The following is a 26421-nucleotide window of genomic DNA, read 5'->3' on the forward strand; positions in this document are numbered from 1 at the left end:
AAGATTAATTTTATTACTTGTTTCATTATAACACTCCTAAGTTGTATACTTTTTGCAACACTTTCAAACGCTCGTGTAATTTTATTGAACTAATGGTTTTAGTTTAGGAATAGTCTGTATGATTACTGTATGATTTTTCTCCATTAATATATTTGGTAAAACTTGCCTAAATTAGGAGTAAATTCAATAAAAAATAAAGCGCGTCTTAAATTGTTAGGTAAATAATAACTTTTATTAAAAACGGCGAGAAAACGTACTTCGGGGTCATTCAACATACTCAATAATCTCTTTAAAAGTCTCTTTTAAAGAGAGTATCTATTTTAATTATTCTTATGGAATAAGAGTCTTAAGTGATTTACATCTACAAAGAAAATTAGACGAGTAGTAAACACATACTTTTATACAGTTCTTTTATCTCAACGTATGGCAGAAGAAACACACGAATATCGTAAAAAGAGTCAAATTTTTTGGATCAGTATTTACACGATTTATACGAAAATTTGGACTTCGACAAACCAGTGGGATAGATGATAATTTTGTGTAACAAAAGTAAAAAATCCAATTGCTCCGATTTCAAAGAGATATTTGGCTTCACATTATACATACAGGATTCATACTGCTGAGGTCAAAACTTGAATTGGACAAGCTTCGATTTTTTGGTCTGAAAAATACCGTGGACTTAATGAACATCGTGAAAATTTTTGAGCCAAAAAGTTAAAGTTATTCAACTCAAGGTTTGATCGCGGCATGTCAATGTTTTATGGTACTCCTCACTGCGGAACCAAATCTCGTTGAAATCGGAGCATAGAATTTTCATGAAATTTTTTAGTACAAAATTGTGTGAACGCCACTGGTTTTTCGATTATCAAATACTTTAAAGAATTTTTAATTGATTCTCTTACTCGAAAGCTTTTTCTATAGGGACTAGTAGAAGCTTGTTGTGGGATTGATCCATTGTGGGTTCGAAATGGGATTGATCTCTGAAAGATAAATATGAACTTAAGAAACTTTCGAACCTTAATCTGACCTTGAAAAGCACCTGACCTTCATCGGTTCCTTTCATTTGATTGATTCAAAATTTGCTTATAAAGATGAATTCGATTTAAATTTGTGTTTTCGAAGACCTCTACAGCACCTACCCAGATTTGGTAAATTTGGTGACTGTGAGAGGTACCATATGATGTCACAGTCGATACACACTAAACAAAAATGATTTACGTGGGCTCTCATGGACATAAACAATTCTATAAGTTCTCTAGGATAAATCCAGCATTTCAATCCGGCTTTAAAAACCACAGTCTCTTGAACTCTTTTGGTTACGTTATAACCATTGAGAACCAGTCAGTACCTTCCTACCTATTTTTACATGACATTGATCTGAACTGTGAAACTTCATGCAAAGTCATATATGAAAGAAATTTACTCTAAATTGATAAAAGTTTTTTTTTTCGATTTTAAATGATTTACTGCACATATCCGACTCTTTGAGCAGGAATCGCCGAAGGAACACAAGAACCCACAACGCTGCAAAGACATGCACCATTCTAACTCTAGGAGCAGTTGCAGGCGAAAAAGGGCAGATTCGATATCTGAAAGTGAAGAAGAATTTATCATAGACAGTTTTAAATTTGACGACAATGCTTGTGGAGACTATATGGAGTCAACCCAAGCCGGTAAGATGAAGTCTGCAGATGTCCAGAGAGAAGCTAAAAAGGGCAGAGGTTAATTAATGATATCTTATTTTTTTTTGCTACGTATAGGTTATTTTTAGGAAAAAGGCATTCTCTCCGACGATCTAAAAAACCGGAAGCAAAAGCACACGAAATCGCATTCAAACACCACTCACTTAACACCACCATAACTAATACGAAACTGCTCTTCAGAAAAGAAAAATCCTTCAACGATGGCGTTCAAAAGTCGATAGAATGGAAGGATAAAGAGGACGAGAGAAAATGGGAACAAAAACAAAATCATCTCATTCGAAGAAGTCACGAACGGGATATTAGAAAAGATGATAAATGTGGTCAAAGAGAAGAAAAAGAGCAGCAGAACGCAGCACTTATCGATAATTCCCAAGAAGTGAAGGATAGGCGTGGAAAGTCTTTGCAGAAAGGTCACAGATCCACAGATAGATCCTCGCTTTTGAATATGCAGAACTTCAATAGAGTCCAGGAAGTTATATACTGCCAAGTGAGCCATGTTCCCCCTTCGCTGAAAAATTACAAGAACCTTGCTAAAGTTAAGTATTTATATCGACATTCAAAGAAAGAGAGCAAAGATGATAATCAACTGGCAGGATCCTCTAGGCAAAAGTATGTTCCTTGCTTAAAAACCAGGGCGGACCCGAACAATGGCAGGATGGAGCAAAATTTGACAAAGTTCAAGAAAAAGAGCAAGCAGTCTGAAAGTGAAGAACTTGTAGCTGAGATGAGGAACGCTGATTACAAGTCCGGAGTTCAACAGAGAGGAAATATGCCGATTGAAGCCAGAAAACATAAAGACGCGGGGAATAACATCAGCAAGGTTAAATCGGGGACTGAAGAGTGTGTAAGAGGTCAGTGGCAGCAGAAGATTAAATCAAAGACAAAGCACCATGTTACAAGGGAGTGCAGTCATTCAAGAAAGTGTTCGCGCGGCGAACACTTTCAAAGTGAAGACCACAAAATTTATCAAATTGTAGAGGAGACTTACTTGAAAAAAATCCAATCGTTGATAGACCGAAAACTGAACACATTAATCAACGAAAGCAAGGAGATAAAGCTGAAAGTAGAGCATGTGAGCAATATCAGCAAATCAGTGAGGAAAGGACGAAAGTCTTGCAAAAGCGGAAAGTGTGTTAAAGGCCACGCAACAAGATCTACGATAAAGGAGGATATAGTGAATGAAGTTTTAAGGCGACTTAAGGAAGAGCCGATTGAAAAAGAAACTCGAGGGAGTAGAAAAAAAATTAGTACCGATCTACCAACAGCAAATGCTCACAAAGATATCCATGTCAGCGCAATTAAGGTGTTCAAGAATCGAGCCCACAAGCATCATCATTCTCGACGAAAATCAGACCGCATCCCTTCAGAAGATCAAGCAGCTCTAGCAAAGAACCAAGAAGTTTCTGCAACATTGCCCAATATATCTCCAGATAAATTTCCGGACAACTTCGTGCTAACACATAAATCTCGGCATAATTATGGTCGCAGAAGAAGAGTTCAAAAAGATAAAACGACTCATTCGTCAATTTATTTTCCCGACAATCAGGCTTGTAATAGCGAAAAGCGGCCCCAAAAATATCCGCAACTACATATGATGAGTCCATACAGCTCTGATTCAAGCTCAAAGCAGAAAATCATCTCTACTAGCAAAAAAGTTGGGAGGTACCACGAGAGCAACCCTCGAAGCTGTTGGAAGTTTGCGCAAGAACCTGACCATCAAGAGATATCCATAACCAAACCGAAGTCACCTTCAAACCCCTACAACGAATTTTTGAGAAGTCCTCTAAGGACCCGCGTTACAAAGCGAAGTCCGCATCTGGAACAAATCTTCCTGCTCCCGGATAGTTTTAAAGAATCCCAATCTTCTAGACATGATTTTGGTGTAAATGGAATTGAGCCTACCATCCAGGATTTCAAGCATGTCGAAGAGGCACGAAATACTAAAAGGCTTGAATGCAAAATTTTCTCAATTACTGCGATTCATCCTCAGAAAATCAGAATAACTGATGTGATGGGAAACAAAGAGAAAAAGTACTCGGGTGGTCGAGACTTGTCGGAGAAGAGGAAATTGTGTCGGAGGTTTAAATTGTATTATAAATATTTTGCGATTGAAGATAACGTCTCGGAGGGAAGTTGTGATGGGAGGACTCTTCTGAATGATAGCACCCGCATAGTTTCAGATCTTTCGGAAAAGGACACTATCAGAGAACAGAACTTGCAAAATAAAAGTCAGAGGGTGGATACCGAAGTTTTGCAGAAGCCCAAAAGTTCTAACCAGCTTTCCACTCCACGAAATTCAAATTTGAATAACACCATCGAGGGATTTTCAAACATTTGCTTTAATGCTAAAAACGGGCAATATTTTGTCCCTATTACTGGTACCAACGAGTTCTATTGTAGACTGCTGACTAGCAGTTGCTCGGAAAATTACCTGGACACCGAAGATTCCAATATCAGCATCCCGTCCAAGAACACAGACCGTGAGATTCATGTTTGTTGTGAAGAAGGAAAGTGTAGGTGAGTATTATTGTTAAGGTGAGGTTAAGTACCATATACAGGTATCACCAGTTCAAGTAGAAATATACAGGTATCACCACTTTAAGTGGAACTACAGGGACTGTGTAAGTGGGAGAAGAACTGCATAAGGTTTAATATGCCTCCGACAAAGAGAAAGGAAAGTGGGCGGAGTCAGTGCAGCTAAGAGTCTACTTCGATGGTGAGTTTAGTATTGATTTCGCTACCTTCTTGGCGATGGAAATTTTTAAAAATATAAAAGCAACACAAATAAATGTGAAAAAAAAATTATCTCTCACTAGAATTTGTATTAGTAAAAATTCTGAAACGATGCGAGATATGAACACTGGACTGACTCCGCCTACTTCAACTGCTAGTCTCGCGACTCATCTCGTTTATCGGAGACATATTTAACCTTTTGTGATCTTTCTCTCAGTTGCACAATCCCTGTGTTCCTACTTGAACTGGTGATATCACTAGACTGACTTTGAAAATTTGTCTATAGATGTTGCAGACCAGACAAATCCCATAGCGATTGTAGGTTGCTTTCCAATCTAAATTTCCGCCAGCAGATGTACATTTCAAAATCCGATGTCACCATATGCGGTGGTGCCAGGCAAGCCGTGAAAGCAATTTTTAAAGCAGATCCTTGCCTTCAAAGTAAAAGTAACAGAATACCAAACAATTTTTTCCTTTCTGTCGAGAAAAGAACGAAATCCCAAATCTCTTCTTGCAAAGAATCTCAGAGAATAAGGCCTAGAGAAGGCAGTTGCCCTGAAGAAGATGCGAATCCGATTTTTCAGAGTGTTACTGATTTTCAAGGCTCAAAAGTTGTTAAGAGACCGACTCCTCCTGTTAATAACATAGGTTTAGCCGTTGGTTCGCCTCTTCCTCTAATTAAGGTGGATTTAGCTGCTTCACCTATAAGAACTGCTGGGAATAAAAAAGACAATGAACTGGAAGCGGAACTTGCTGTGGACGTTGCAGTGGGTGAGTTAGTTAGCTTTGAATATGTTCTCTTGCATAAAAACAAAAAATAACTAATTATTCATGTTTTAGGCGAAAGTGAACTGATGTTACCAATAAAGGCCAGGAGAGACAAGAAGAGAGTTGAAATGGCTTATGTCGGAAATAAAAAGTCGACAGCAGTTTCTTCAATTAGAGTAATTGAAGAGCCCCTCGTACAGGTAAGTCAGACTCTTCTTGCTTACACAAAGTGTCGTTAAAACTGTACAAAAGTCTAGTTCAAAACTACTTTCTCTTATAACAAAAATATGTTTCATTCATGTCATAATTTCGTGTAAGTAGTCCAGGTTAGTTTAGGTTAGGCCTGAATAATCTCCCCATTCCCCACCCGAAGTAATGTTTGTCGGTGGTTTTGGATGGGATTCTAGATGAAAAGGGGTAAGGGTGTTTCGTGGATACTTCCTTAGAGCGAGTCCCACACCCGGAGGTCTAATTACATTAACACAACCAATGTCTTTTGGTTGGTGTTTAACACATTCACCTGTTCCGCTTGAAAAAAGGTTAGTTTACGTTAGTTTAGATCAGTTCAGGTTAGTTCAGGTTAGTTCATGAGAATTGATTATCATGGCCCTGTTGTGTTACCTAAAAGAAAACGAGAACGTTTTTCAGAGATGTTTCTAGATTGTGTAGCTTATGAAAAATGGTATCTGTTTCTGAAGCTCAACCATGGAGAGTTAGCAAAGTTGCGCAATGTGGAGTTGAAAAATATGCCGTTTTAAAATTCGAGCAATTCCCATGACTTTCGGAGATGTTTGAAAAAAACTGAAATTTTGGAAAAACGTTTTTATTTTTTCGTCAGTTTATTTGGCGAAGTTATTCAAAATGATGGACACTTCAGCACTGCAATTTTTCCTCTTCTACAACGTGGCGATTGCAGACAAATAATCAGCTACTCCCTTAGCAAAAGCGTGAAAATTCAAGATTAATACGCTCATGAAAAAAAAAACAAAGTTGATGATGGTTGCCGATAATCGAAACGTCGGATTTCAAATATACATATTTTATGGTACCTGTCACAGACTTCTTAAAAAGGACCTAAATTTGTGAATGAACAATGTTTTCAGCAATTATTGTGAATTTTTCAAACAATTAGACTTGTGTTGTTAAAAAATAGCCTAGAATGTTTAATTTGAAAAAATCTTGAAATTTCAAATAAAAAAAGCAACATAACCTCATTCGATTCTTTTATGAAAAATGTGTGCATTGAAATGAACGAACAACATTTTCAGCAATTAACGTGAATTTTTCAAACAATTAGATTCTTGTGTTGTTAAAAAATGGCCTGAACGTTTAATTGAAATCTTGAAAATTGAAAGCAAATAAAGCAACATAACCTCACTCGGCTCCTTTATCAAAAATTAATTTTGACGTCATTTTGCAGCATATAATCAAGCTACGACCTACTTTTTATCTTCTATTTCTCTTGTGTAAAATTCCACAGCTGGCTAAATATGAAATTTAAATTATCACTCTGTATAAGAGTTTGTTGGATGGGTTGTGAAGAAGGTTTCTAGGGTGCCTTGTCTTTGTAATTAGTCTTAGTGCAATTTGTTCTGTAGTTTGTATTTGTTTTCTTGTTTTGTCAGTCGCATTCGTTCTTAGTATGTGTCTGTCGTCCAGTAGTGGTCTACAGATGAAGTTGTAGATTTTGATAGTCATTTTGGTAATAATTGTCTTGTCCTTGTATGTTAATACTCTAAAGTGCTTAATCTTTTTAATAATTTTTATTCTTGTCTTTTGCGCGTGTTTAGTGAATTTCATCTTTATTGCTATTATTGTCCCCAGGTATTTTATGTCGTGTTTTGGTACAATTTGGTGACCACCTGCTATTATTGTTGGAAAGTTTTCTTTAATCTAATGGTTTAGTAGTAAAAGTTAATGTTTGGAGATTTTAGGTGTTAATCTCCATCTGTAGAACCAAGTCATTGTGCTGTTCGTCAGTGTTTGAAGTTTATCCACCGCTTTCTCGGTGGTTTTATCGTGTATGATAAGAGTCGTGTCGTTTGCATATTGCAGTATGTAGACTGTTTTGTCAAAATAGTTTTTGTCTTGTAAGTTGTGGTTATACAGGGTGTCTGGAAATTAGGGGACTAAAAAGAAATGGTGGATTGTATAGTCGAAAATAAGAAAAAAAGTTCTTATAAACATATGCCCAAAAATTCCTTCCAAAGGAGCTATAGCTCTTTGAAGGAAGACCTATGTTAAAAGTGTTTTTAGTATTATGGCAAAACGTTATGAACCTGAGTAACTATTATGAGCCTAGGCTCATAATAGTTACTTTTTGAATGGTTTATTGCAACACTTAGAATAAACTTATATCTACGGTGTATAGAGTATTATTGTTACCAGTTGTTGGAGTACATGTAGAGAAGACAAAGCCCAAAAGAGGAAAGAGGACATTGTTGGTTTAACCAACGGTTTTATAGAGTTTTGGTCGAATAATCCGGAATGCATTGCCGCCGTTCTTTGAATCCTCTACAGAACCGAGATGTTGCTCTGGTTCGCAGGGCATTGTCACTGTCATTGATAGACGGATGACACTATCGCGCTGCTGGTTCCACCACAAATTTGTGACGCATCACTCGAGAGATCCTCCGCTCCGAGAATCTGCACCGACAAATGACACTGTCACCCAAGTCGCACTTGACGGGTGACTAACAGCGGCGGACGGAAAGGGGTCGTTGGCCTTTAAAACTGAAACAATCCCTTAAAAATCTCTCTTTTGATCCTCAGCTTTCTCGAGATAAAGCACAACCAACATCGTCCTTAGTATTAGACATACCAAGCTGTGATAATTAGTGTATATCCTAGTCCTGTGTAAATAAAATAGGTAAGAGTAAGAAAAGTGCGTATTTAATCTACTGGATCGGTTTCTCTATGGGGTTGAATACTGATTCTTCCTTCTGGGAACTATAATGCAAATAGAGCCTGTCCACTTTAGGTGCATGCTGCACTGTTACCGACAATTTTTTCAAACAAAATTTCTAATTTTATAGCTTATTACCCCTTAGTTGCTCATTACCCCGTTTGACTGTATGTCCGAAAGTTATCAGGAACTCAAATTTTGAAACGGCATATTCTTGAACTCCAAATTGCGCACCTTTTCCCCAATTTAACCGACCTCGTGTTTTTTTTATCGATACCGAGGTCAACCTGGTTGTGCCTCAGAAACGGACATCCTATATAACTTTATTTTGTTACCCTAAAGGTCGCCACAAAATCCTCAAGAAAAATAAAACGCCCTAAACAGCCTCTACTCTCCAATTCTCACCAAGAAACCCCCATCCAAAGTAAAAACTCTATTCAAACAGCCTCCACTAGAAAGCTTCAAATTAGAAGCATTCAATATGGACCGACCAAGTCCAGAATGCAAGTCCAAGTTGAATTATTCCCTGTTGTAACTCCTAGGGGTGCTAAAACGGAAGAATCTACGTGGCAATACATTAAAGTGTGCAGAAGTCCAACACAGATTATGGTAGACGTTGCTAAAAAACAAAGTGTTCAGAAGATCCAGGCTAGTGAGGAAGCAATGAGTGAGATTCGAGGCGTAACTATTCCGTGCCATGGAAACCAGATTAATCCTGAGACCAATAAAGCTGAGATCAGAAAACCTGCTGATGTGGCAGAGTCTTGGTTCCACAGCCATGATCCTTTTGGAGATCCTAATGCGAGATCTCCAAGTTCGACCTTAGCCGATAGTAATCCGCTTATTAATGAGGACGCAGCCATCCGAAGTTGCCAGTCAGGCAGCTTTGATTTGAATGAAGCAGCAGAGGGTACTTCTTCGTTGGTGAGTGATATAGAACACCCAGATTGCTCCAGTCTCAAGAGCAAATCTTTAGTGGATGTAAAAAGACCTCTGAGGGATGACACTGATAGATCTAAGTCGGAAATTTGTTGTGGAATCTCCGGATTTGTGGACACAAACGAATTCATTTTAGAAATCAAGGGCGAAAGCTATAGCAGTGATTTGGAGAATACTATGGATAAATGCGCTAACAACCTTAACTTGAGATATACCTCCAGGTCATGCGGGTCTTCTGTGGACCAATATGTTACAAACAAACTTATCGTCGGGCTGGTTCTGGCCAAAGACTATAGCACTGGGCTTATTAGTGCATATCAGAAGGGGAAGCTTTACGATGCCTCCAGGAGAAAGAACACGAAAAAAAATGTTACCTTCAGGAAAGATGTGGACATGGGGCATGAGAGTTACGACGTGCGACCATCACTTAATCAGCCTAAACATGCAAACCAGACATTTGAAAAATCAATCCTCAGTCTCAATTTAGAGAACGTTGTAGGGCGAGATAAAGATGAGACATCTGCATCACTTAGTCGAGGTCCTGAGGTTGATTCCACTAGTAATCTCAAAAATAATGATTGTAAGTTCGAGAAAGAAGATGGAATAAATATGACCGTGGATGAAGACCAGGAACGTCTGAAAGCTATATGCAGGAGGCTTTTAAACCTGAAAGCTATCGACGATGACACGTTCCAGGAAGCTATATGCACCTGCCTTCAGTTTGCACATCAGTGCTCCGCTTGCAAAAACTTTCTGGTATTAATGGACAATATACAATCGTTGTTCGCTAGATATCGGTCAGAGAGCAACGGGCACTTCGGAAGCCCTCAGAAAGAGAACTTTCCAAATGTTCACACTATTACCCAACCTCCTCCACCTCTAGACGATCGGTCAGAGAGTGAATGCTACCTTGAAAAGTCTCAGAAAGAAAACTCATCAAGTGTTCACATTAATATTGGATTTCCTTTAGCCCTAGAAAATTCATCAGAGAGTAACGGCCTTCATGAAAAGTTTCAAGAAGAAAACTCTTCAGGTGTTCACACTATTGCTGAATCTCCTCCGGCTCTAGGTGATACACTCAATATTGAGGAAATATATTCAGCTTCTCTGAATAATTTCTCAAGCGACTCATCTCCAATGGCTGTACTTTCAGATAAAGAGCTCGACGGTGCAGAATTCATCAGCTGCGAGAGCTCGAAAGAGAATGGGTGGCGTTTAATAATTCAGTCTATGAGTTGCCCCACCTTAGCGACGACTTCTTCCTCGTTTAAGTTCTTCTCCGAAGATGAGGCGTCAATTGACAATGAGGCCACCCATCGAGAAACTTTGTTGGTCGACCTAACTAGACCCTTTGACCATATCTTTAGTATCAATACATGCCAATACAACATGGAAATGTCTTACTTTGCCAAGAGCAACTCAGGGTCTGTCAAGAGCGGTTATTCCACCATTAGATCTAGCAATTACTACCTAAACTGTCCAGTCAATTTTTTTGAAAGGACTAAAATTGCCGTCCCATTCAAACCATCCAAATTGACCGAGAGGCCAAGCAATAAGGATTTGGACGAGAATATTTACTCTGAGGGGATGATAAAGAGCTGTCGGAAGTCTGCTAGAAAAGTTAGGGAAATAAACAGTTTGAAAGAATCTGACGAGGAGCAAAATACAGAGTTTTCCCTACAGTTTCTGTTGAGCGACAATGAGTCAGGAATATTGGAAAATAGAGCTTTAAGTGCTTCTAGAGACAATGAAGCAATCGAGAATGAACGTATGGCTGCCATTGTAAAAGATGGAGACAGTGTTTCGGAGACTCAACTTCTCGAAGTCAAAGAAGTCGAAAGGGCCCCTTCTTCATTTTCTATGGGGGGCTGGAAACTTATTTTATGCAATTCTTGTTTAAAGAGCAGGAGCGAAATTCAACTGGAATCAACCTTGGTGGAGAATCTCATAAACAATGAAAATTTATATAAAGTTGAAAAGGAGCCCTTGAATTATAGCGACGTGTCCATGGAAAAATTCCTCAAAGCATTGATAAGGGCTTATGACAAAGAGGTGGAAGTTTGTAATAAGTTGTATGATGATAACGAGTTTTACAACGTTTTATTGGAGTTGATACAAGAGCGAAAGCGGCAAAAGAAACGGTCATTTTTCAAATTATTCTCAAGAAAACCTGTAGGTTTTCGGAGAAGAAAAATTGATGATAACAACTTAGAACAAGAGGCAAGTTGGATACTTAGTAAAAATTTCTTAGTAGAGCCGTAGAACTAACGATTTCAGATACCTTCACTTAAGAAGTTGAAGACAAAACTGCAGTCTTTGGGATCAGATGCCAGAAGATGTTTCCCAATGTTGGCCGAAGCTTTGAGACTTAACGAAAATATAAATCAGGAGCAAAAGATCTGCGGCATTTCCGAATGGTTAGAGCGCATCGACAATGGAGAATTTGAACTGGAACAGGTAATTCTAGATAATTTTGGTAGATAAAAAGTACGAAGGAATTTATTACAATTTTTCTATTTCTGAAGGAAAATTTTGATTAAGAATTACAGCGGCATGCAAAAATACTCCTTTTAAATAATAAAATCCTGAGTAATTGAGCTTTTTGGTGTAGATATCTAAAGGCGCTGAGATTTTTTAAAACTTCATTTGCTTCATGATACAAAACTATTTGTCTTGTATGCAGAGGAGGAAATTTCTGTAGGTATTCGGTCTGGCGATCTGGTGACCTGGCTATGTGGAATTCATTGGTTTAGGAACGTCTACTTACTAAAACGTCCCTTCTTCGCCGTGCTTCCGTCTGGAACTGTTATTTGTCATTATTTCAGGCAGTGGTCTTCTCTATTGTCTTTAGTTTTCAGCTCTTCTGATCGTCGCTCTCTTTTCGCTCATAACTTCCTTGCGTAATTGTTGATTTTCGCCTACATTTACTCATTTTATAACATTTTAGTCACTATACAGGGTGTCCCGAAAATCAATGTCAAAAAGGGTATCACGAGATTATTTGGGTCAAAACATTAAGGTTTAGGTCAAAAGTTATTGGAAAAAAGTTTCTCGTTTAGATGCTATTGGTGGTCAAAGTTCTTGAAAAAAAACAACATACTTTTTGCTATATCTCGAGAATGCTTCAATGGATTTTAACAAATCCCATTGCGCATTTATTCATTAGTATGGGGATTATTTTCATGTAACATTCATGTCTTTTCGCAATGTGAAAGTGGTAAATTCTTAGTAATTTTCGTACGAAAATTATCAGGACTTTTCGTTGAGTAGCTGCATCGTATCGGTTTTTTTTCTGATGATACATTAGCTCTTTTTCCAACTTTTTTATCTCTTGGAAATTTCTTTTACGGTTAACATTTCATGTCGAAAAAAATTTTTTTCTTCTCATACAGAACACCAACTTGTCATTCCTTCGATAATTATCGATACTTCGATCGCACTTGTCGATGTGAACGCTGACGTTACTTATGGAAAATGTGATAAAAATTAATCAAGAAACTGAACTAAAAAAATTAAAAAAAATAAAAAGATAAGTGATTAGTAAAAATTAATTTTAAGACCTTTTGAATTTGTAAAGCTCTATGCGAGTACCGTAAACACTGAAAATTAATTACGTCATCGGATTATTCACGAATTTACCACCTTGAAGAATAATCCAGAGGTATTAAGAAGGGTCCAATTTAATTTCCGACGAAGAGTCCAATTATGCATTCAAGAAAATGGGGGGTCACTTTGAACATCTGCTATGATTTTTTTAATTATTAAATTTTTCATATTTATTGTTTTTTATAGTTCATTTAAATTGTTTTTTTATTTTTTAAATTTTTTTTAGTTCAATCTCTTGATTGATTTTTATGATATTTTCCAGCATCTAAACGAGAAACTTTTTTCAAATAACTTTCGACCTAAATCTTAATGTTTTGACCCAAATAATCTCGTGATACCATTTTTGACATTGATTTTCGGGATACCCTGTATTTTTAACATTTGTACTCACTTTTATTTCTCTCTCGAGTTTGTTCCTGTGTACAGGGTGGCCCAACGAAAACTTTGCACCTCGATTTCCAGTATTTAAAATGAAAACGTGTAAAAATGCTGGGATTTATCGACTTTTGGTTGGAAGGGGACAATTCTTCATTGTATTTTCTACCGTTCAACTTCAACCCTTGAACAGGGGTGACAATGGGCCCCAAAATTTTTCACAAGAAGAGGTGTCGAGTGATACCTTATTTTATAGGTAATTGTGCCCTGATTGTAACCTTCAAGTTTGAAGTCACTGCTACTACCCCCATTGACGTGACAGCTTGTCAAAGTCTGTGAGAAAAAAGCTTTTACTTAATAATTAATTTATTACAATAAGAGCTGCAGACTTCAAAATGAGGGTAAGAAGACCTTTAAGCATGAGGTATCAGTGAGTCGCTTTGATGGAGGAGAGTTTTGTCTCTATTCTTATAATTCGAAATGTTACGTAACATAAGACAAAGCTTTGAGCAAAACTTATTTCATTGTATGGTGGTAAATGGTGGTAATTTTTATCATTTTAATAAATTTGTCACTAAAGTAATGTGAGTACTTTTTTCACTTACCTACCTTTTTTAAGAAAAAAAATTATACATAAAGAAACGTTAATCCTGCCAAAAACACACTAAGTGTTTCTTTTGTAAAACTTCACTATACCCTTGACGGTGCTCTTCACTGTCAGAGTCGTCTAAGGTACTCAATAATTTTATGTAACAATTTTCGATTTTATTTTCAAAAGAAATTACGTCTCCATCAATATTTTGTTTATACGAATGTAATTCAAGTTACTACTTATCTTAAGTTCTTTTCCTCAAATGTGCATCGGATAAATATTATTTTGATGTGAGTCAACCTTCAAATACGCGATTTTTTATAAGGATTTTGGTTTTATCAGTTATTTTTGATTTTAAAATGATAAAAACAATAGATTTTTGATCTGATCTAATAAACGACATAGCTAAAGAACAATTATCCATAAATTCGTGAAGTTTACTTCTATCACTATCGAATTTGTTGAGCATTCGCTTGATTATTTCTCAAGAGATAGATTGAGAAGCAGGAACATTAGAAGAACTTGGATCAGGTCTGGTAGAGAGAAATTGCAATGCAGAATAAGTAACGAAAGTTGAAAATAATATTTGGAAAAAAATGTTCTCTCTCTCTTCTATTTCCCTCCCTCCCCCTCTATCACTCTACCAATTCTCCTTCCCCCCCTCTATCTCTCTACCTCCCTCCCCCTCTCCCTCTTTCTCTCTTTTACACTTACTTAAGAATTGTTTGTTGCATCGGATCATAAATTTCTGGGGAGTTGAAGTTGGTGCGTTCACTGAAGTTGCGGTACCTACTAGATACATTGTTAGAACCATCCTGGATTTCTTACAATAAAAAGAAACAGAGAATCTGATAATATTCGCTGGAAATCTGCTTGGTTTTGATTTTGGAGTTTTGTAAAAAAATGTTGCCTGAGTAGCGTACTCGCTACCAACTGACGTACTTAAATATGATTACGTATGTACTGTACCTCTTTTTAGGAAATTCTTACGGTAATGTAGTCGAACGTATCCCACATCAGTTATGTAGTGTGCCAGTGTGGAATAATTATAGGCGATCAGAAAATACAACATTTTTATTAAAGTTCTCAAAAGTACGACAATAGAAATTAGTATTAAGATAAGATGCAGTATTTCTTCGTGTAAGCATGAAAAAAGAATCAACAATTCAAAAGGGTTTTAAAACTACTTATACTAAAGAGAAAACATAGGCGTATAACTCACAACATGAACTTATCTAAAACACATTATTAAGGGTAGTTTGTAGTTTAAATAGATCTCAGGTTTTAGTTGAAGTTAACTACATAGTGTACTCGACTTGAAGTTAACTACATTGTATACTAAATACATAATATATTTGAATAGTTTTGCCATATCGGACAAAGAGATGGTGTTTTTAAATAAACAAACACTTTAATCGTATTGTAACATTACCATTAGGTTTCCATAAGCAAACAGTGAAAAGTAATACACTCAGGAGCATAACTATAGCACCACCTATAATTTTTGAATTTTTTTAATTCACATATTTTTTTTACTTTTTTAATTTCTTGAAATCAAAAGGTCCTTCAAAATAAACGTTTTGAATAAATTTTATTGCAACTATTGATTACTTAACTGATTTTAAAACAAATTTTTTTTTTTTTTGATAATACATAATAATAACATTATTATGTAAAATTAAGAATTAATAACTTCTTCATAGTGAGTTTGATTACCGTTTTTGCGGATTAATTCAAGTATTTTTGAAGGCACACTATTTACAAAATTTGTCAAATATTTCTGGCTACAAATTGTTCCAGATGCGTTGAATAGCCTCTCTTAAGTCAGAAATGGTATCGTACTGCTTATTGTCAACGCACTAAAATACGTCATAGATTTTCTATGGGGTTCATATCCGGAGAACACACTGGCCAGTTCAACGATTGAACCTATTGTTCTTCAAGCCACGCCATTCATTCTCTACTGACATATATACAAGCATTGTCTTGTTGGTATAAGTAATGGCTACCATAATTCTCATGCAACTATTGCATTAAATGATCCCCCAAGACACCTATGTAATCCCGACTATTCATTCGAGTGGAGGGAAAGACTAGGCGAAGAGTATCTATTAAGGTAAATGCACCCCATACCATAAATATGCCGCCTCCAAAATTGCGAAAATTGAAGTAACAAGGTTCTTTTCTTAAATCGCACCAATATGAATTGAAACCGTTTCGACCATCAAGTTAAAATGTTTTCTTATAAGAAAGGAATAACCTAAGAGTAAAGTAACATTCAAATAGTTCCAGTAAATTCGAATGAATAATGAAAGTACACTTTGCCAGTTACAGTTTATATTCCCTCGATTAAACATCATTCGCGCTTCTTTATGATGAGGTAAAAGCCTGGGACCTGTGTGTAATTTTTGAAGAACAATCTTTCCGTCGATGGCAAGAATTCTTTTGATGATCCATCGAGAAACGTTGACTTAATATTCTACTGCAATTTCATGTCAGCTTTTTAGGCTATTGTTGGACACAGCGATGATTCTTCGTCTTGATAGTGGTAACACTTTCTTTTCTGGTCCCTCTTTCTTATTAGTTCTATATTGTTCTAGGTCTCTGAAGAAATTGATAAACACTTTGTGCAATCTTCCAATTCTTCCTGCAACAGCTCGCAAACTGACAACTTTATGAAAAGTCAAAATTTTGCCTTGTTCGACGTGAGTAAGATAAGATCCATAAACCATCGGGAATTATTCGACAGCAATGACAGATAAACGTCAAAAAGAACACAATAGAACATCGAACACTCACTTGATTCCTTATTAAAAAATTATTAATTTTTAATTTTACAGAGTGGTGCTATTGTTATGCATTATCAAAAATGTTTTATTTTTAAAAAAATTAGTTAAGTAATCAATAGTGACAGTAAAATTTAACCAAAACGCTCATTTTGAAGGGACCTTTGTTTAAAAAAAATATATATATACACTCACTTTCACATGAAATGCACCACCCAGTAATAATAATAATTAAGTCTTGTAATTTTGGCAAAATAATGCTTCAAAATAGAGTATCAAATGATCAGACTTTCAGTTAAAAGATACAACATTTGATAATGAAAAAATTAATCATAAGTGACATCGCCTCGTACGGCAATGCAAGCACGTACTCTTCGCGGTATGCTTTGCAACAAATGATCAATATCTTCCTGGGGTATTTCATTCCATGCTACCTCAAGATGATGTCGTAGGTCATCCACATTGTTTGGAGGCCTCGGTAAATTTCGAAGACGGCGACTCATCATATCGCAAAGATATTCGATGGGCGATAGGTCCGGTGACCGCGCAGGCCAAGGCAGTATTTCCAATTGTGCTTCTTCCAGGTATCTTCGAGTAATGTTCGCACTATGTGGTCTTGCATTATCCTGTTGGAAAATGCCATTTGGTAAAGTTTGCATGAAAGGTACTAATACTGGCCTCAGAACATTGTCAATGTAGCGACGTGCGTTTAGTGTGCCTGGAACGAACACAAGAGAAGATCTTCGGCCAACACATATCGCACCCCAGACCATAACACTAGGTGTTAAAGCTGTGTGGCGCCTTTCAGAAAATTACAAATTTCTTCTTTCACCTCGGTATCGTCTGACTTTTCTACGGCCATCATTGATCCATAAACAAAATCGCGACTCGTCACTGAAGACGATATTGTTCCACTCATGATTCCAATCAATTCGTTCTTGACACCAGGCCAATCTGGAAGCTTGGTGTTGGGCGGTTAGTGGCAGTCGTAGATTTGGGAGGTGTGAATGCAGGCCAAAAGACGAAATTCTTCTGTAAACTGGTGCCATCGACACCCGACGATTTAGAGCTCCCATCCAATCTATTGCAACAAACATTGTTGTTTGAAATCAATCACCAATGGCCATCCGTCTAAGAAGTCGATCTTCACGTGCGTTGCTGCTACGGGGAGGACGTCCAGCTGGACGATGTCGCTGAACCCTCTCTTCAGACCACGAAGACCATATTCTCGCAATCGTGATGTGGTTCCGATTTATTCTTCGGGCAATCTCACGAAAAGAAAGTCCACCCTCCTTCACGCCGATAATTCGCCCTCTATCACAATCCGAAACGTGGGAAAAATTTCGACGCTGTCTCACTGGGGGCATTTTGAGATGTCTTGTTCGCAGTTCAACAACAAAATAAACTGATATTTCCATGTAAATATTATTCTATTTATTTACAATTGAATAAAAAATCTAATAGGTCGATGACAAAAAAACCACCAGCATTCTTTCTTTTTTACTGAAAGTCTGATCATTTGATACTCTATTATGAAGCATTATTTTGCCAAAATTACAAGACTTAATTATTATTATTACTGGGTGGTGCATTTCATGTGAAAGTGAGTGTACATATATGGGTTAAAAAAAAAAAATTATAGGTAGTGTTATAATTATGCTTCTGAGTGTATAAGGGGAGTAAATCCATAGGCATAGTCTAAGGTAATTTACAGCTCCATAATAACCCAAAATATAGCAATAGGACTTTATACAAAAAACATAACTAATCACCTGGCCGCCACCTTGTGGAATTGGTGGACTTAAAAAAGTCACCTTTCCAAACGCCACTAATATAATATTTTAGAATGGGGAAATCAATGATCTTGAAGCACGAATCACGCATCATGTCAAAGACTCATTGATAATAGCTCACAAAATGTGTGCAAGGGATGCAGAAAAGCAAAAGAGAAAGCTTGGAAATTTCGAAATTAAACTCCTGATGTTACTCGTGATGAAATACAAATTTTGCTTGCTATGCAAAGCGGATGTGATCATTTCCTTTATTGGACGTGGAATCATAAGTACTGAATTTGAACTCGAAGGTAAGTCAACACTACCACTAAACTTTCATTTGCAAAACTTTCTGCCTATTTTTTTTCGGTTGCAGCTGCTGTCACATATTTAATGAGAACTGGTGCAGAAGAGATAAATCGTTCAATGTTCGAAGAATATTGCAGATCATTAAATAAATAAAACGATTAAATAAGTAAAAATAAAATGTAATTATTAACTAAATTTATTTGTTTTTTTTTCGAATCGATCACATTAAAAAACTATGCCCAAAATAAAACAGTAGGCATTTATGTCTAATATAATATAAAAATGACACCAAACCTATATTTCCAGTTTTCCCATGTTAAACTACCACGTTCCATGGCTTAAACGAACCTGGTTCCGGAAGTTTGATCTAAAAAAACACACAAAAATTGCAAAAGTAATTAAATTAACACAATACCATGCAGCTCCAAATTGTCCCCCCTGTTAAATTTAGAACAAATTCTTATTTTTAAAAAATTCAAAAGCGGCATTGAATAGGACAAAAAATGCTATCTTTTGACGTTTGATTATTTTTTAAAATGTTGCTTACATCACTGTTAGTACAAAATGGCCGATTTTTTGAATTTGAAACATGGGTCAAGTGATGCCTCAAATTAAAGGTATTTCAAAACTACATTTAATGATGTAATGCGATTCAAAATCGATCGATTTTAAATCATATTTTCGCAATTTTAAGTCGCAGTTTTTGAGAAAAAGAGCTATAAATACAAAAAAGAAATGCAAAAATTACAATATAAATTCAGTTTCATAGTACATTAACAATGAAAAAAACTTGTTTGTTCATAGGAAATTAATTACATTGAATATTCGAAATCGGTACCATTTTACTCCTAACAAAAATGTAACTTGTCAACAAATTCCTGATTTACATTAACAAAGATTTGTAGATTAACAGATTGCGAACTTCTGTAATTTGAGAGTTTTTTTGCACTAAAGAACTAATTTATAATGATCAGACTTACAAGTGAAGACTTTAGTGCAAGAACCAGGTAAGTCCATATTTTTCAATTATTAAATTTTCAATGCCACTATACTATAATCAACGTTACGCATCTTTTGGTGTAAAAATCAGGCATATCCACCGAATTTTAACCGAGTTATTACACAAAAAGACTTCCCTGGTTCTTGCACCAAATAGGGGTTGGTTGGTGAGGGCACAGGAGGGAACTGGTTAATCGTACTTTAGGCTCGCACTAATCGCAAATATATCGTTTTTACTATAAAGAAGTGTTTGCAAATCTGATATATTGTGATTTGAATAGTCTGTACAAATATGGATATTTCTGATGAAGAATCAGAATCGTACCAAAGTTTAGGGAGTGAATATGGGCTCGAACTCGATCAACCATCCACAAGTAGAGGTACACGGGCTATGAAGGTTATTGTTCCACGTGAAAAGGTGAAATTGTGTATTAGGAAATGGTCGGAAGGTCGAGAGTACATAGAGGTGGGACGTGCCAACAAAATGAGGAGTAGTGCGACAGGAATCTATGTAAAAATTTAAGGGCTAACAATAATAATCCCTTACCGCTGAAGGAAATGAAGATAAAAGACTGCAAAAACCTTGTGAAAAAATATGTTCCAGCGGTTTACCAAAGTTACTATAAAACCGTTTTGGAGAATTACCAGAATCGTCAAGTATTGAATATGATACAGATGAAGAGGCCGAGGAAGAAACGGATAAGGGCTATGAAACTGATTCTTCATTTATTTAAACAAAAAACTTGTTTTTTGTCATTATTTAATAAATAACATTCGTAGATTAACTGGATGTTTTTATAGTTAAATGCCACCTTTGGTGCAAGAAACAGGCAAGTCCAAAATTTCAAAATCATTTTTTCCATCATGGAGTGACTTTATACGTACAAATTTTCATTAACCAAGCCACTAAATGATACTCCAATTAACTGTGTTCTTTTTTTATTTTATAAAACATCACTTCAAAATGGCGAAGTTTTTTCATTTCCCGAAAATTAAAAAAAAAATGTAGTTCTTGCACCAAGGTGTTCAATTGCTCATAGAAAATGATGAGGAAGAATAATGTGGTTTCAACGGTTAAGGACGGTTTTATCTTGTGGTCTTAATGGGCTCCACTAAAAAATAACTGAATACTGATTCGCATTGCATTTTTACGACATTTATTTTTTTTCTATTCATAACTTTTTTTTCAAAAACAAATCGATGAATTTTAAATAGCATTACACCTTCAAACGTAGTTTTAAAAGACCTTTAATTTAAGGTGTCACTTGACCTTGATGTTTCAATTAAATAAAAATCGGCTATTTTGCGCTACCGGTGACGTAAGCAACATTTACAAAAATAAACAAACATTAAAAGATAGTATTTTTTGTCCCATTTAATGTCGCTTTTGATTTTTCTAAAAATAAAAATTTTTTAAGAGATTGACAGGGAGGGAGAGGTACAATTTAGAGTCGCACGGTATAATAACAATCACTTCTTACCTTTGAGGTGATATTATCGGCGCACGCCATCCTTATCTTTGCAGCTGTAGTTGGAGCATCGAGTTTGAGACTTTCAGGTATTCCATTCTCCAGTCGAGCTGCTTTGATGGCCTCTTTGATAGCAAAAAATACCGAACAAGACAAGAACAGTGGTGGTTCTCCAGAAGCCTAAAAGAGGTTGTTGAATCACATGTGATGGCCAATTGTTATTTAAATGGTTATTAACCTTAGAAGAATACACGGCTCGCGGGTTGCTGGCACCCTTTAGGAGGGACACATTAAATTCTGCTGGAATGTCACCAAAACCAGGGATTTTGTAAGTACCCGGTCCTCTTGTAAATAACATGCCCGTAGGAGAATATACGAGTTCTTCCAAAACGAACAATCCGTATCCTTGTACAAAGGCACCCTCTACTTGACCGATGTCGATTGCTGGATTTAAACTCTCTCCTATAAACCATTTCAAATATAACAGATTTTAATAACTTTTTATGTGTTTATTTGTTTTTTTAAAGAAAAAAAATGGCTGAAAAATTTATCTTGACATAACTTTTAACATTTTGTTCATCAATAACTAAATTTCTCAATAGAATTTTATTATGGAGCAGAAATCCTCAATTAAAGTAAAAACTATTGCAAAAATTAAATTTTAAAGATGATATCATTAAATTTACGAAAACGACATGAAGAATCCCATCTATTCAAACAATAATATACAGGGTGTCCCATTTAAAATAAACATTGTTTATATCATATACCAAAATCATGGAACTTAATTATTTTTCCATTAAGCTGCTGTAAAAATCTATGGTATTGTCCATAAATTATCCGCTTAACATTTTGTTTAAAGTGAAAAATAATAATAATAAGGGAGGTTGCTATACAGGGTGATCCTCCGGGAAGTCCCTCGATCGATTGCGAAAAGCCATAATTTGGAAAAATACGGAAATCAGGGGATATACCTAAGTTCTTGGAGGACACACGTTAAAAATATTTTCAAGATGGTAGTATTTCCGGTTATACCGGAAGTGGATGTTGACTCGCTTACTTTAAATGGAACGCTCTATATTTTATTACATTTTTGGACTCTGCGATGAATTCTGAACACTTTTTATATAAAACATTTTACGCTTATCCTTAACCGTTCTGGAGATATTTACACTTAAAGATGAAATTTGTCAGTTGCAGTCCTTGATTCATTTGGTGATATTACGAAAAGGGAAAGTTGTATCGCTGTTTTTTGAAGTATTGACAATAAAACACTACTTTAGCCGCGTATGCAGTAAAACTCGCGAAATAACATACAGGGTCTTCACAAATAATTCTTAAGTTGACAATCACAACTCATTAAAAACTCGTATTTCTTAAATAGGAACCACCATTTTTTCTAACGTCATCGTGTTAAACTTTAAAAATAACTGTCGCTTTGTGTTTTAATGCCTATACCTAAAATCAACTGTTTGAAAATAGTAGTACTTCCGGTTATACCGGAAGTATTACCATCTTGAAAATATTTTTAACGTGCCCCCCCCAAAGACTTAAGTATATCCCTCGATTATCATATTTTTCCAAATTATGGTTTTCCCGCAATCGATCGAGGGATTTCCCGGAGTACCACCTGTATTGATGGGACACCCTATACTGGATTTAGGATAAAGTACAGTACTGAAACTATGAAAATTTACTTGAACTTATGAGGAGTTTTGGAAGGAAAATTTATACCTAAATCCATGACAATATCAGTTCTCAATACTTTATGGTCACCAGTGAGTGTATCTATTTCTACTTCTGAGCAAGCGACTCCATAGGTAAAATAACTGAAAATATTTCCTTCATTTGTTTTCCAGTCGTGTCCAATATTTGGAGTTTTGTAGAATGCTTGTGCTGATAAATTCACCCTAGGAAGAAAAATAAGGTTGATAATAATAATAATTTAATAAAAGGAGGAGGAGACGAATAGGAGCGCATTTCAAAAATCTTCTCTAAGGTTACTATTCACTTCAAATGAGTTGAAAAATTGTAAATTTAGCAAAACATTGGATAAGATATGCCTCTTATTAGTTGCTACCCTTTACTGCCATCACAACATGAACAATACTATTTTGAAATGTACAGGGTGTTTCAAATTTTGGGAAGACCATTGGAATCTCGAAAACTATAAGAGATGCAGAAGCGATAAAATCCTGTAATCTAATATTGACTCAAATTCCGAATACAAATTGAAGTTTTCAACAGTTCCAGAAATATGCCAGAGAAAAACGAAAATTACTAATTTTGCTTTTATTGTTATTATTTTTAGGTTATTTGAAGATGCAAAGGAAAACTGCGGGTCATATGGGCGTATCGCATTGAGTCCCTCGGGACAGTGCAAGTAGTACTGGGCACTCCCTTCCCATCAACTTTTTCCTGGAAGAAAGAACGCATCTCAGCATTTTTCCGCAGTTAACGGAGGCAGATAGGACAGTGGCCAGAACAATGACCATTCGAAAATAATAGGAACGATGAACGGATCTAGATCACAAGGGCGAGGGGATTAAGATTCATCCCGGACCTCGAAATCTGGACTATGTGCAAGTACAGGCGTCTAAATTATTACTGAACTCGGGCACTTAAAGCTTAAGGCAATAAAGGAAAACCGAGCTGGAATGAAGGGCCTGCAGAATCGTCCATTTCGCGGGCAACTGTATTTTTAGTACCTCAATTTTGATAATTAAAGCGAAGAATTAAATGTCTGCGTAAACACGTTGACACTGGACTTTTTGCTTGAAAACAAAATCAAAGGGAACCGATGCAGCAATGCCATTTCTATAATGTTCAGTGAAAAGGAAAGGATGGAACGCAGCATTGAAAATGCCTAATAAATATGATAAATCGACAAACACTATACCGGGTGATTCAAGAAAGTGGCTCGCCCTTATAACTTTTTTTGTTTAAACTTAGAAAATTGAAATTTAGAGGGAAGCTCTATTAAAATAGAGCCGATTGATTGATATTATTAACGTTAACTAGCACTTCCGGTTTAATCGGATATGACCTTAACTTTGAATTTTTAAATATAATGCCCTATAATTTTTTTCTTTTTTGGAATTTAGAGGTTATTTTTAGTCTAAAAGAATGTCATTTAAAAGAAAAAAAAATGTGGTTTTTTCATGTCCAGCATGTCGAGCGGAAAAACAGTTTCTCATTTATCTTCGGTTTTTCGGAATTTAAATTGCTTATAAAAGAAAAAGTACTCAATAAAATGACAAATTAGTATTTTTTCCCACAATTCTGACCTAAAATTGTGCCTGATATGTATACCTCAGAGGCGTAACTGAAACCACAAAAAGTTTTTTTTTTTAAATTACATATTTTTGGACTAAAAATTACGTCTGGATTCCAAAAAACAAATCATTTATGTGGCATTTCCGGTAAAACTGGAAGTGATAGATAAATGTCATTAATGTCAATCAATCGGCTCTATTCTCATATAGCTTCCCACCAAATTTCAACTTTTTAACTTTAAAAACAAAAAAGTTATAAGGGTGAGTAACTTTCTTGAATCACCCGGTATATAAACACTATAGTAGAACAATAGAATCACCGAATTTACGTTTCCCCGATTCTAACGTTTTTGTACCTTAGGGACAGTTCCAGGTTGTCGCAGGTTTGGACAGAAACCTCAAGATTTTTAGTGAGTAGGCGCTGTCGGTGAATACTAACTATCCGGTTGCCAGAATAATCGACTGGGTGTTTTTTAAAATATTTTCTTTGAGAAAAAAAATGTTTTGAAGAGATATGACATTTTAGATTTTACTTCATTTTGATAGCTTTTGCTGCTCTATAAAATAGCGTTGGTAAACTTGACATAAGACGTTTCGTTTTTAGGCGACCATCCTCAACTTACATCTTTAGTTATTTTTTCTAAATAACTTATAAACTACTCGTCACCAAAAGATGAAAATAAGATTTTATACAAATGTTTTTTTAATAAGCAATTAAATTTGTCGTCTTTTTCTACATCATTTAAAATACAAATATGTAATGCCATAAAAGGGTTTTTTATGGGCGCCTTATCGAATTTCCCTAATTTTCAGTCAATTATGTTTTTACATTTTCCACAATTAGTCATTTGATTTAACTGTTGTGAATTATGATTGTTTATAAAGAAAGTTTCTGGAAAATTTGCTATTAAAGCAATTCTCAATCGCCAGCTCGGTAAAAATGGATCGCTTTTAGGTATTCTCATCTAAGACAAACTAATTTACAGGGTGATAAATTAAAAAATAATCTGAATTTTAAAACCTAGAGAGTACGTGAGATGCTTTTTATTAATTTAATAATAAATACTTACCTAAATTGGTTCTTAGAAGTTAAAGATCTACACCATCTTATAGGAACGATAACTCATTTAAATTATGGTAAGAACGAAACTCCAAGCAACAGGTTAAAACCACGTTGCAAAAACAACAGTTTGGCACTTACCTATCGAAGTAAGCAGTTTTAACCCAGTCTTCCCACTTTCCTTTAGGATTTGCATCTTTGTAAGGCTGAAGCCTCTCGTTAATCATCTCACACGCATTCTGTAATAAAATTAAATCGCATACCATGTTGCACATAAAAAGGGAGGAAACGTTCTATATATTGCCCATAGAAAGCTTCGATTCGTCCCTTTAAATGTATCGTGCTCTTGCATAATTCAATTTCTAATTCAATATCTAATTCACGTTAATCTAGATGTTTCGGTAAAAAACACAGGTCTACAACTTCAAGCTTTTTCAGCGATGTCTTATGTCCCAAAATTGATTTGGGTTGATATTTACATTTCAAACCTCCACTTCAAATTCCTCCAACATATAAGGCGTTTTCACAATAACCAAAGTGACATAGAAGAAAGAGAAATCGTTTGATGAAATTTTCGTCTTTTAATGTCCAATTAAAATGAAAAAAATTAATAAAGTCTCAAATTCAAACTTTTTCGGATAGTCTTAGTTAATGAAATTGTTCCATCAAATAATTTTTTGTTTTTTGAAATTTATTTATTCAGTCGATCTACATCATCCTTAATTTAAACTTATTTTCAAAACAGTTTCTTAAATATCAAGAGCAATTAAGCTGATCGTGAGGCTCTATTCACGACTTTTTTCGATATTTGTTGTTTGCGATGGATCTGAATGATTTGTGTTTATTATATTTATTGTCGTCCAAGCAAGATTTACATCTGAAAGGGGAAAACTTATCACTTCGTGTTAATTCTGTTCTACAACATAATTAAGTTGTGGTTAGATGTCTGACTTGGAAGATTCAGATATTCAAAATGCGGGACAAGCAGGGTGTTCTTCATTAATACCTAAGAAGTCAAGCGAAAGATGCGAGAATACATACCAAACGTTCACAAACGTTCGTTTAAAAAGAAAAATGCACAATTGATCAATGAAAGGAATGTTGAAAGGAATTTCACACTGAAGACTCCT

At 35.7% G+C, this 26421-nt stretch overlaps 2 protein-coding genes across 3 annotated transcripts in view; both read right to left on the bottom strand.

Moving 5' to 3' along the window:
* LOC136418351 (uncharacterized) overlaps positions 1–12605 on the bottom strand; it is a 67169-nt gene extending 54564 nt beyond the window's left edge. The window contains exon 1 of the mRNA XM_066404390.1: positions 12591–12605. The gene's annotated coding sequence lies outside the window, so the exon portion shown is untranslated. The remainder of the gene's footprint in view (positions 1–12590) is intronic.
* Positions 12606–18696: 6091 nt separating this feature from the next.
* ry (xanthine dehydrogenase rosy) overlaps positions 18697–26421 on the bottom strand; it is a 41387-nt gene continuing 33662 nt past the window's right edge. For both annotated transcript variants that reach the window (XM_066404320.1, XM_066404321.1), the window contains 5 exons: positions 25433–25530; positions 22691–22866; positions 21195–21418; positions 20969–21136; positions 18697–18855 (listed from right to left, as the gene is read on the bottom strand). In XM_066404320.1, the coding sequence (XP_066260417.1) occupies positions 18805–18855; positions 20969–21136; positions 21195–21418; positions 22691–22866; positions 25433–25530 (717 nt within the window). In that variant the 3' untranslated portion in view covers positions 18697–18804. The remainder of the gene's footprint in view (positions 18856–20968; positions 21137–21194; positions 21419–22690; positions 22867–25432; positions 25531–26421) is intronic.

Source organism: Euwallacea similis, chromosome 34 (assembly GCF_039881205.1).
Source record: "Euwallacea similis isolate ESF13 chromosome 34, ESF131.1, whole genome shotgun sequence".
Taxonomy (NCBI): Eukaryota; Metazoa; Arthropoda; class Insecta; order Coleoptera; family Curculionidae; genus Euwallacea; species Euwallacea similis.